Source organism: Biomphalaria glabrata, chromosome 3 (assembly GCF_947242115.1).
Source record: "Biomphalaria glabrata chromosome 3, xgBioGlab47.1, whole genome shotgun sequence".
In the NCBI taxonomy this organism is placed as follows: Eukaryota; Metazoa; Mollusca; class Gastropoda; family Planorbidae; genus Biomphalaria; species Biomphalaria glabrata.
This window is the reverse complement of record NC_074713.1, coordinates 55,722,220-55,735,676: the sequence shown is the minus strand read 5'-3', so window position 1 is coordinate 55,735,676 and position 13,457 is coordinate 55,722,220. Positions and strand designations below refer to the sequence as shown.

At 34.6% G+C, this 13,457-nt stretch overlaps 1 protein-coding gene across 3 annotated transcripts in view; it reads right to left on the bottom strand.

The window, feature by feature from the left end:
* Nucleotides 1-44: 44 nt before the first annotated feature.
* LOC106065847 (sodium channel protein type 4 subunit alpha B-like) overlaps nt 45-13,457 on the bottom strand; it is a 189,130-nt gene continuing 175,717 nt past the window's right edge. For 2 of the 3 annotated variants that reach the window (XM_056022745.1, XM_056022746.1), the window contains exon 35: nt 45-9,601. In XM_056022745.1, the coding sequence (XP_055878720.1) occupies nt 8,340-9,601 (1,262 nt within the window). In that variant the 3' untranslated portion in view covers nt 45-8,339. The remainder of the gene's footprint in view (nt 9,602-13,457) is intronic. The other variant, XR_008776829.1, reaches the window with a different exon arrangement.

Genomic DNA, 13,457 nt, shown 5'->3' with positions numbered 1-13,457 from the left:
AGAGCCAGTGAGGTATTGAGAGAAACAATCTTCAACAAGTCAAATTGTGTATTCAATAATTTATTCAAGTCTGTGTTTAAGAGCAAAGTGTAAGAAGCACATAAGAAAAACATTCACTCCCACACAAGGAAATGAATGAAAGCAGAAATAGAGCCTTCTGTCTAGGAAGCTAATACCCCAACTGAGTCATTGCTTTTAGGTCCTTTAAAAAATATTTTGTTCAAGTAAGGTTTTGTTTATGGAAACACCCCTAAATATTGAACACTAGAAACAAAAAAAAACTAAAAAATCTGATGTGTTTCCTTTTAAAAAATTAAAAAAAAAAAATCTAAACATGTATATTTAAAATATTTTCTTGAGTACATTGAAAAATGCTTCCTTCTAGGATGTTGGGGTGAAAAAAATCTGGTCAAAGAATGCTGGATGACTTTCTAACAGTTCTAGACTTACTTTATATCCTACGGCTAGATCAACCTCTCACTGACTCATAGAGCAAGACACTGTTTCTTTGAAGAGTATTGGAAGATTTTTTTTTTATTAAAACCCAATTTAAAAACAAAAATGTAAAAAAAAAAGATAAAAGTATAATTATAGAATTAAAAATATGGAATAAGATGCAAAACAATAGAAGCAAATAACACTGAAGTGAATTCTTTGTCATGGAAATGTTCACTTTCAATCAATCGTACTGATGGTGACGAGAACAAAAATGAAAACAATTTAGAATCATACACAAATGGCAGTAACATTTTGCCTCTCCGTCATCCAAAATGAGAAATTGTGCATGCAAACTAAGTTGTCTAAAAACTGACAAGCCAGCGCTGTACATTATGACAGTATCACATTCATATGAAGGCATTGAAAACCAAAAAAAAAAATGTCTAAATAGATATATACAGCTTGAATGCCAAGAAATGGTAATATGAATACAAATTGGTGAAATAGGCAAATGAAAAAAAAAAGTGTCTATAAGAAGCTGAAAGTGACCTGTTGATCTGACAGCTGATTGATTCAATTGAAAACATTCAGAGAGGGGAATGCGTGAAGTATTTATAGTGATTAGAAAAAAAAAACATTATTTACAGTTCCATGGAAAAATGAGACAAAGCAACTGCCAAATATTCATAAAAAAATATTGCTGCATTAGAATAAAAATATTTAGCACACACACAGAAAATACAAAATTGAAAAACTACAATTGTTCAATCATGTAGGTCAACATTGACAGTAGGCTAAAAAAATACATTTGCTGTTCCCATGTACACAACTCTCGGCAACAAAGTTTGCACACATGTATGAGCTACACTAAGGTGTACACCCCAAATGCTTGCTTAAACAATTAGGTTTTCATGGCATTCTCAGCTCTTGAACAAAAAGTGAATTGGCTAATTCTTTGTTTAGTTGGGTTTTTTTAAAAGATGTGACAACCAATCGAATGATAGGAAAAAAAACAAACTATAATTGAACAATCCTTACACTTGTTGAGGCATAAACCAGCGTTTAGCTCTTCATTTGTGCTGCTTATGGGTTTAGCAAACTACAAAACAGGTGGATGCTCCCTAAAATCAAATCAAATAGGGTTAAGTACGACTAATTTTGTGTGCTACCGGTATTGTTTGCTCTGACAATGGCAGTTATGTGTAATGCGCAATTGTAAAACAACTTTCCTCACGGATAATATTATATTTAAAATAATATTTTTAAATATTATTATTTTTATAGATGATTAAATTTTGTATCAAACATGGCTTATTTCAAAGAGCATGTCTGGTGTTGAGAAGTCAAGCTACACTACTTGCAAGTAAAAAAAAAAAATTCCCTTGGCGAAGACATTGAATACATTTCTTGGTCAACAGTTCAAGGTGCTGTGTGGCCAGTGCACTGCCAAACTGCCTTTATTATTATTATTTTTTTTTTTTTGCTAAGACCAAAGATCCACTTGGATCCAGGTGAGCCCAGGAACTTAGATTAAACTCAGATTAAATAGATATTTATTTTGATATTGCCCTTTATCTCTTAACTTAATATTTTGTTTTTACCTCTAAAAATTCATTGATCATTTTAGTTATAATGAGACTAATTTTTGAAGTAATATTTAATTCACACATAATTGTAATAAGTAAAAGTGATAGCATTTAAGGTTTTTCAATTAAGTTTAGAACTAAACATGTACAACTTTAGAGTCAAACTAGTTTTTCGCAAAACTCATTCAGTTTTATAAGATGCTTTGAAGATAAATATTTTAACTAAGCCTTTCAGCTGTTTGGGAATCAGCACACATTAGAATTAATATAACACATTGTTTTCAGTCAAATAATTAACACATTTAAATACAATAATTCTGTTTCTCTATCTATGAACTTAATTTTGCAGCTGGTTTGATTTTTATGAAATTAAATATGTTCCTACAAGCAGTCATATATTAAATTGTTAAAAAGTTATGTCCCCATTAATTATAAGTAGTGCTAACTTATACTTAGTGTTATGGAAAGTTCCAAAATACTGTCATATATATATATATATATAGATATACCATACTCTATTGAATCTAAGGCATTTCAAAGGGCCTGAAATTCTCATGGGGCTTACCTTTGGACTGCGCCTTACATTGATTGATTTGCTACTGCTGCTAAACTTTAATGTGATGGATTCTCTCTCATAAAGTTTTGTTGATGCTTGACAGTAGCTGCAGCTCACTTTAAAGTAGGCCAAGACTTGAGTATATACAGATCTGCCTCAGGGACTCTTCCATGCTTATGTCCCTTGAACTTCTTTAGCGGCAACTCATACTGGAATATGGCTGCCTTGTGTTTCCTAAACCACCTTAAGCCACTGGTACTTTTCTGTTGCCTTCCTTTTCGGCCAGTAATATCTTTGCGTAGAACACTTGTCTTCCTTTTTCCACTTTCTCGTCTTTGTTGCAGATAACATAGGTATCAATGACCAAAGAGACACTACTTGGAGCAATATGCACTGACCGGTGAAAACAAAGAAATGGCGCAAAGGAGGGAAACCTTGAGACTTTGTTTAGGAATACATCTTTGTGCAGGGTGGGAAGGGCTACCATTCAATGGTGAAGAATCGGCTTGTGCTAACATGTCTCATTCTTACTTCCTTGCCCCTCAAAATCTGCCGTTTTGTTTTGTTTTGTCATGTACATGACGTATTGTAATAGATGCAACTTAGACTTTACTTTTTTCTGCAGTTCTTCAGCCCCAGCTTAAACTCAGCACAGCTTAGATTCAACAGAATATGGACTATCCTATAAATATTCCAACAAACAGTCATATATTTACCATACTAAGTCAAGATTGAACTGTTCAGAATATTATTTTGGAGAATGAAGAAGTAATTGGCTTGGTGAGCTCACTAGATTAATGTTATGTTCATGTAATGCTATGTTGTTGACTTGGGCAGATCATCTACACTAATAATACATACAAATTATGTTGTTGATTGGTTAGAGTCACATGATTAATGTACAGACTTTCTGTAGTTAATTCCCTTTCATAAAAATCTTTTTTTTTGAAAATGTGCAAGAATGAGTGCCATCAACTCAGAATATCATTTTGCCACAGACTATTCAACATTTAGTACAAATTGAGAATACATGACTCCTATCACCAGGAGAAACCACCCATCTCTCTCATCCTATAAATAAACTAACAACAAGGTATGCTGATAAGAAATGATGTCAAATAAAACAGTGGTAAAACTAACTAATAGTTAAAACTAACAAGTACAAGGCTAACAATGTTATACAAAGATCAAAATTGACCTAACACTATGCGATAGGTCTCCAAAATATATTATTAACTCTTTCTCTTCTAATTCACGATGCCAACGTTGATTTGATCCCATTAAACTAAATTGATTTTTGGATTTATAAACTTTTATTTGTGTTTTGTAAAAAGGGCATGCTTTCTCCTATAATTCAATTACAAATATAACATTTTCTGATAACAAAAAAAAAAGTTATTGAGTTTAATCATAACAGGATAGTGAAATACAAATGAGCAAAACGAATAATACTATCGAAACGAGGAAAATAATTACGGAGAGAAAGAGCTAATCATTTTTCTTTTAAGACCTATAAGCAAGTGACAATTATATTTTATAACATTCAAACTTGTTATTCTAAGTGTTACAATGATAAGAAAAACAAGACAATATCAGAGAAAAAGAAACGTTATATATTAATGTATATACTGGTCCATAAAGATTAGAAATCAAAGTTTGATCACATTGGTCTACGTAGTGCACTCCTTTTTATTAAGCTTGGGCCACTTAGTCTAATGAGCACATGAACACAAATCTAAACTAAAATCTTCAAGTTAGTTAGGCAACAAAATAGATATTAAAAGCAAACCCTAACTGGCATATAAATATATACACACAAAGGGGAATGTTAATTATAAAGATTTAAATGATGTAAACAATAATTGAAGTAAATGAAAATGTTTAAACAATTTATCAAAATATTATGTTTAGAAATGAAGAAATATTACAATGTGATTGGTTAAAAATTGAGGAATTATTGATTTAAAAAAGATTCCAAATTTATGTATATAAAAAAATTAGTTCATAAATTTTGGACTAAAAAAAACAAATTTTGGTCTACTGAAAAAATGACAATGTTGAGTTTATTTGATGCACAGTAGCAAATAGAATAGTTAAGTCAGACAATGGGTCTACACAAAAAAAAAGTTTTAAAAATATTTATTTTAGTCTAATGAGAATAAACAAACAGCCTTCGATGGAAACCAAAAATAGCACTGAGTTTTTAGAGCAATAATTCAGAGGTGAAATAGTACATTTAGAGTAGAACAATTACTAGAATATTAATATATAAGTAATATTTGGATTTAAATTTTGAAAATGATGTCTAATGTTAAAATTGAAAATAAATGAGAATTTGTTGCTTCTATCCACTACCTCCCCCTTTCTACTTCTCTGACCATCACTTCTACTTCTCTGACCTCATCACTTCTACTTCTCTGACCATCACTTCTACTTCTCTGACCATCACTTCTACTCCTCTTACCATCACTTCTACTCCTCTTACCATCACAAAGGATGATAAAAAAAAGTAACTACACAAGCAAAAAATAAAAAAATAACCCTTACGGTGGTCAATCTGTTCATTGCTTTATAGACAAGCTTGTTGACTTGATTTTGTTTGTTTTTCCTATATGTTAATCCAATGACAGTTGGATGACATGACATTTAGGATCTAGGTAATACTTGGCTAAACGAGTGATGTCTTTGACTTAAGGCAGTTGCCATCTCATACTTAAAGAGAGAAATCACTTAAGGCAGTTGCCATCTCATACTTAAAGAGAGAAATCACTTAAGAGTTTCTCTCTACCATCAAGCGCTCTCTTCTTGCACACATAGTAGAGCTTCTGTTGGCAGTGGACGGAATTACTTCACTGGGCTACAGCCTTTGGTCTATCTATTAATCCCCCAGAAGTCTAGAACTAGAAATCTCCCAGTTGAATCTGGAAATTATTTAGCACCACAAAGAAGTGTTCATTAAAATATTCCTATCTATCCGAGCAGCATAGTTTTAAACTAAGTATCAATATTAAAAACAAGATAACCTTTTGGTTGTTGATATTAAAAGGTTTGGTAACATATGTTTCAAAGCCTTCTGATGGAACTTAAAAGTGCTATTAGAGCATGGAATGGGTTGCCTGAGCTAGCCAGGAAAACCAGTGACTTGGCAGAATTTAAGTCATTGGTTAATATGCATGACTAAATGCATGACGCGTAGGACGTAATCATCTTCTTTTTTGAAGTAACGTCTGTATTATTTAAGATAAGTCAACTGGTAATTCTGTCAACATCTGGCAATGGTTTTATCTTGTACACAGGGTTGGGATGAGGAGAGGGGGTGGATAGAAAAAGTAGGGCAACAAATAATCATAATGGCGTTAACGAAAACTGAATGATTAAGTGATGTCTTAAATACCACGCACAGTGATTGGACATTAATTATTAGAGATCAAAAAGAAAAATATTTTAAATTTCATTTTTGAGGCAAACGAAGTCAACTTAGACTTTGAAAAGATCAAAAGTAATACAAATATTACAAAATCACACAAACAGACACAAAGTCTAACTAGAAACCCAAATCATAAAACAAATATATATACAAATACCCCCACTTAGCTTTTCCTATGCCAAACAGAATATCTACGCACTATTCTTAATGTTTGATGGTATTACTTTAACTTGTTATTAGTTCCAAAGGAAGTAGATTAGTTTTTGTATGTATCTATATGTAAGGCTGTAAATCAATTCTTGTTGGAGGCTACATTATCATCTAGTTGGGAAGATAAAATGAGCATCCCAGGAGAAATACTACAGGATACTGTTGGCTAAGTTTTGAGGTCAATCAATTATTGGAATGCAGACACACAAGCATTTCTCAAAATTGACTAAGTCATGACACCACCAAACGGGAAAGTATCACACAAAAAAATAAAATTATCACATATGATTATAACAAGAAAAAAAAAACATTTTTTTTTTACACTGAACTTGTTACGTTGAAACATTTCAAAATAGAAAGTTGGTAATATCACAAAATAGGTACAAAAACTTGATGCATACATGAGCTAGACTATTTACATCATCAATAGATAAAAAAAAATAATTTGACTGTAAAATAAAAAGGAAAATCAATTAAATTAAAGTACGGTAACAGTAAAAAGTTTTTCAACCTGAATAAGATAACAATAATGATTTTTGTAAAAAGAAATCTTTTCAGGTAAATTTCTTAATGGTCGAGTTGTGATTGAGACTGAGTTGTGACTTAGACTGAGTTGTGACTTAGACTGAGTTGCCAGTTGGTGTCAGGAAAAGAAAACTAGTAAGGAAACTAATAAGTCAACAGAAGCTCATTTCAAATGAACAAGACACACACTACATTAACACAAAATATGCATAGATTGTAACAGCGGGCAGCTGGCCTTGAAGTGGTCTCACCTATAATTGTATTACTACCCAATAGTTGAACAAACAACAAAACTTGTCAATATTTCTTTTTAATACCCAACTATGTATTACAAAAAATGAGATTTTAATTTCAACTATTTCATGTCATTATTCTATTCTGTACTGTGGTTTTGACAAATATTGTTCTATGTGTATAATAGTACTAGTAGTTTTATAATAGATATACCCTGTTGCAAGTGGCTATGAAGAAAGCTTTGGTTGCTTAGAATATATTAGTAGTAATAGCTAGTAAATGAATAAAAAAAAAAGACTTGGAAATTTTAGCCCCATGGATCAAAGAGTTCTTCTTATGAGCTAACAATTTATGCTTTTCATTTCATGTACTATAAAGGCAATAAAAAGTGGATAATTATAAATTATATTTACAAAAATATGTTAATAATTATAAGAAAGAAAAAAACCTAAGAGAATGTTCTCCCTTGTTGGTGTAAAACGCGCTTTAAAGGTTTGTGTATTTTTTTTTTAATTTTATCTATCACCTGATTCTTTATGTTGTTAAGGTATCAGCAAAAAAATAAATGTAAAAGTCTATCTAAAGGTACACTGTCAAAAAAAATATTGTACACTATACATTTTCTATAAGCTATGTCCACAGCTTATGAGCCCGGGACATACTCTTTCTATCCTTATAAGCCACCACTAGAGTAGAAATATTTTGTAAAGGAATATTATTGATTAATTTAAAGTCAGACTGTAATAAATTACATTCATGAAGTCAACTTAATAGATTGAAGCATAAGATACAATAAAACTAACTGCAATATACAAGAAATTTAGCTGTAAGATACAAGACATCTAACTGTAAGATACAATAAAATTGATTGTATGATACATACACTTCAATAATAAATTGTCCAAAGCATAAAATGGAATAAATACATTGAAAATGAACTGAAGGTAAACAAAGAGGTATGGACAATTGAAGCAGACATAATTGCATCATGTTGCATTTCAATAGTTGTAGGTTAAATACGTGAACTAGGCAGAGAAGAAAAAGTCCAGCAAGATTTGAACTAGGACACACACAGAATGGGTGAGTGGCTACACAATGTTAAATATGTATAGTAAATGATGGCCAGAAAGGATAAAAAAAAAATAAATAAGAATAAATAAGAAAGACAATCATGACCAAAAAAAACTGGATGTTGTAGTCGCCATGGAGAAAATCCTTGTTGAACACAATCTTTGTCCAACACAGTAAATTTTTGTCCCGCAGCTGAGAATCCAACTTGAAATAAATAAGAATATACAGCGAATGTAAAGAATTGGTTAAAGAACTAAAACAATGAAAGAACTCAATCTAATATCCTTTGGTGTCATGCCACTATCCCACTGTTGGGCCCTAACTCAACTGTGGCAATATTGTCTTTTGTCCGCAAACTCTTAGACACTCCATTATTTTCATGATTTGTTTCCTTTTTTCTCTTTCCTTCTTCTTTTTTCTTACTGCCGTCTTTCGCTTTCTTCTTATCACCTCTCCCATTCTTATCCTTTGCTTTGTGATGTGTATCCTCCTTAGAGAAATCTTCCTCAAATTGAGTGTGTTTGGGAGGTTTACTCTCTGATGGTTTGATGGAGGTTACAGGGTTAGGGGTCAGCTTGTCTTGGTTATTTCCACCTGCTTCCTCCTCGTCACTACCATCCTTATCATCCTGATGTTCCTGTTCAAGCATATATACAGTGTCTGGAGGCAGGATGCCCTTGTAGTTTCGATATGCCTTTTGAATGATTCGAGCAGCGTAGTGCTCTTTTTGTCGCCGCAAAGTACTGCTTATTGGAGTGTACTCTTCCTTCTCTTTATCCGTTTCCTTTTGGGGAATATCCACAGTTTCTGATGTGCCGAGAAAGTTTTTGGTCAGTGCGTCCAAAATGTCTCGGCAATAGCACTTATCTCCCTCACAGATTGGAATATCAAGCTTGACCAGAATGAAGTGGTTTGGTTTAGGAAGTCTGAGCGGCTCCTCGAGGTAATCCACAAAGTCTGACAGCTGATCTAGAGGGATATACTTAGTGGCCTTAGGGTCAAACTTTTCCCATTTCTCATAGTACATGTCAAAGTCATCTGGTGTCAAGCCCTGTTGTACTTCCTCTGTAGCTTGGCTGAAATTCTCCAAGATGACAGCGATGTACATGTTGACCACCACCAAGAAGGAAATGATTAAATAAGTTGCCAGGTAAATTGTTGCCTTGGTGTAGTGAGCGCAACTGCCTTTAGGGGGACATTCAGAGATAAGCCCATTCAAAACATCACTCCAGCCAGCGCTTGTACACATCTGAAATAGCAGAATAAAGCTACGGAAAAATGTGTCGAAGTTCAAAGCATCATCTAAGCCAAACCTGTGAGGGTAGTGCATGAAGAAATTCATGCCCATGATGGCGTAGATAAACATCACCAGGCCTAACAAGAGACCAATGTTAAATAAAGCTGGAAGAGACACCGCAAGAGAGAAGAGGAGTGTTCGGATCCCTTTGGCTGATTTGACCAATCGCAGAACTCGACCAACCCGAAACACTCTGATAACACGTAGCAGAGTTGGCGAAATAAAGAAGCTGTCCTCAAATTCAGATAAAGATGAAGCTGAAACAAAAGAAAAACAAAAATGTGTAGAAATCTTCATTCAGGAAATTAAAAAAAAAAGTAAAAATATATTAACTTTTCATCAGATTTACACTACATTATATAAGAAGTAGGTGTCAAGAGCGTGGGTGTGTAAGATGTGAGATTGTGTGTGTGTTTGTTTATTTTATTAGTTGGTGTGTGAATTGTTTTTAATCACGGGATTTTCAAGGGGGGACAATTAGGTTTCTAGCGGTCAGTCAAGCAGTTGGAGAGCTGACCTGGTCTGAGTAGGGTGCTGATGTTTGGTGTATTTCATAAGAGTGATATAATTGTGTGCTTTATTAAGTATTAAAGTATTATCGATATTCATGAATATAAGGAGTTAGAGTTGATGTATACTAAGTGTTCGTATTTGAGTTAAGCAAGTATTGACAAGTGTAATTGAGAATCATACCCTAGATTATCGAGCCATATGTATGTAGTAAGGAACTCACCCGAGTTCCCTTACAGTTGGGGGCTCTTGTGAAAGAAAACCAGGACCTCTCGTCGCAGAAATTGTATAAGTATAGCAGTTATAAATTGTTATTGATGTACTTAAACTTCAAATATTGTTCTTCATGTTATATTGTTGTTAACTTGACACTCATTCTATTTTAAAACATTTTTCCTCATGTGTTATGCCCCTTGATTTGGCCTGATGAACGGCGGTGGTTTGAAGTACCAGTACAGAGAGGACAGCGACAGCCCGAAGTTGCATCACGAGGACAGGTTGGATCACGTGCAGGGAGTGGAAGTTAAGTGATTTGTGTTACCTCTCGTGTAGCTGAACCCTCTACTCTCTAGCCTCTATTTTCTTGCTCTATTATAATTTGTTTCAATTTGACTATCATATATTTTCCTGCTTTTTTTCTGTGCTGTCATACTAGCCTCTCAATTTAAGGCTTCAGTCATTTCATTCTGATTTTATTGTTGCCAATTTAAAAAAGGCAAGAGTCTTTAAATCAACGTATTCTAACTTCCTATCTGAATCTAATAATCTGATCATTATTTCAATTTGTATTTTTCTGTCTTGATCATTTACTTGCCTAATCTATGGTATAACTAAAAATATTCTTCAAAATTAGGATTGATTTTATTTTCTTATTGTATAGTATAGAGCACTATAATTATTCTTAAGGTAGTAATTTAAGGTAAAAGAAATGCTAGGACTGTTATTTTAAAATTTTCTGTAAAACTTAGTGTAGCAAACGTACTGAGTGCTGTGTATTATAAGGATTAGAAAGTAAAACATGGAAAAAGAAAGTGAGGCAGAGAAACAAAGAAGAGAAAGATCTGAGAGGGTGGAGGAAAGAGAAATGTCCAAGCTGCAACAGATGATAAGATTAAAGGAACTGGAATTGGAGGAAAAAGAGAAAGATAGACAGGAGAAAGAGAAAGAAAGACAGGAGAAAGAAAAAGAAAGACAGGAGAAAGACAAAGAAAGACAGGAGAAAGAGAAAGAAAGGGAACACGAAAGAGAAATGAAGAAACTTGACTTACTAATTGCCCAGGAAAAAAATAAAACACAATCAAGCGCGACAACCGGAGTCACGGCCCAGAGACCAAGACTGAGTAAAGGTTTCCCTGCCATGACAACCGAAGATCTACCCTGTTACCTCGACATGTTCGAAATGGCAGCTAGGAGAGACAAGGTTCTAGAAGAAGACTGGGTGGCACAGTTGCAGGAGAAAATAACACCTAAACTAAGGCAATTCCTGACACAGAGAAGATTAGTGGACTGCACTGACTACGAGAAGATAAAAAAAGAGCTCCTAGACTATGTGGGAATGACGGAGGAAGCCTGCAGGAAAAGATGGCATGAGACTGTCCCAATTGAAGATGGCCCAAGAGAATTTTTTGTGGCATTACAAAAGAACTTCCGACAATGGTGCGAGGCGGCGAAAATAGAACGAAACTTTGAACAGCTGGAGGAGTTAATATTGAAAGACTCTATACTCAGTGCCCTAAACGAGGAGGTAAGAGAAGAGATCCTAGATAAAGAACCTGAGTCGTTGGAAAAGCTAGTTGATTTGTTGGAGAACAGAAAGATAATCTTCGCCAGTAAAAGCATTTTCAAGAAATCGAGAATTTATCAGGCCAACGCAGTGAGTGACAGAAGAGATTTGAATAGGCAAAATTACCGCTACCAAACCAGCCCTAGCAGCGCAAACTACATCAGGCCAAACATTGAATACCATGAGCCCAGAAGAAATTTCGTCAGACCCCGCTATAGCAATTCTTACAACAGAGCAAGAGGGCGATGGAATAGGCCAAATTACACATTTAGCAACCAAGTTAACAACAGAAGAAACAACTATGGAAATGGAATGTACCAGAATAACCAAGGAAGGTATAGGAATGAGACAAGAAGGAACTACTCCAATCAAGCCGAATGTGCCGTGGTGCAATTGCCTGATAGACAAGGGACTTGCAATCTGATCTACCATAATCCAGAAAGTGTGGCTAACTTCATTATAAACGACAAGTCTATTGGATCACTAAACATAGAAGAAGGAAAGCTGAATGGAAGAAAGGCGTCGATCCTGAGAGATAGCGGCTGTAGCGTTATCGCCGTAAGAGAGACACTTGTCAATGAAAAAGATATTTTGCCAGAGAAATGCTCCTTGTGCTTAGCAGACGGACAAGTATTTATATACAAAACCGCAAAGGCAATGCTTGACACACCTTACCTGAAAGGAGAATTCATCGTCGTGCTATTTCCGGAGCCGGTCGCTGATGTGTTAATAGGCAATGTGAAAGGTCTATTTGTGTCAGCCGTAGAGACGAGAGGAATGAAGGACAAGGAAAGGGAAGAAACTCAAGTAAAGACGCCAATCATAGGAACAATTATAGAAGGGAGTCTAGAGAAGGTCAAAAAGAACAGCTTGCTTTACAAGAGAGTTACGTCCCTTACAGAACCTCAAGTAGTTAAAGATCTTTTAGTTGTTCCTAAGTGTAGACGTAAATTGATACTGGAAAACGCACACAGCTCACCACTGGCAGGGCATATGTCTGTAAAGAAAACAAAACTTCGTATCTACTCTGAATTTTATTGGCCAGGAGTTGATAAAGATGTAAAACACTTAGTAAGATGCTGCGACCCATGTCAGAGAGCAAAAGTTCCAGGGAGAGCTGGTAAAGCAGTGCTGGGGAAGATGGACAGACAAGGTGTACCCTTTAGGAAAATCGCAATAGACCTGGTTGGACCTCTTCCTATGACAGAAAGTAAACATAGATACATCCTAACTATGATAGACACATTCTCCAGATGGCCTGAAGCTGTACCGTTGAGAAATATAGAGACAACTACTGTGATAGAAGCTTTGTATTCGGTCTGCACTAGGATTGGTTTTCCAGAGGCCATTCTCTCTGACAATGGTTCTCAATATGGTTCAGATTTATACACAGAAGTCTGCAAATTCTTCAATGTGAAGATAATCAAGTCCTCGCTATACCACCCGGCCTCGAATGGATGCGTAGAACGCCTACATGGTTCACTTAAGAGCATATTAAGAAAGCTGTGTTCTGAACGATCTAAAGATTGGGACAAATACTTAGCCTCGGCATTATTCGCTATAAGAGAATTGCCCAACGATACAACAGGATTTGCACCCTACGAACTTGTATTTGGAAGAAAAATTAGAGGGCCTATGGCAATTTTGAAGAAACTTATGACCAAAGAAAAAGAAGTTGACACTAATTATACTAACTTGTTTGAATATCTTGAGGAATTAAAAGAAAGACTACAAAGCACAGCTAAGATTGCATGTGATAATGAAGACACAGCGAGGCAAGAACAAAAACGACTATATGATAGAAACACTGTAAAAAAAAG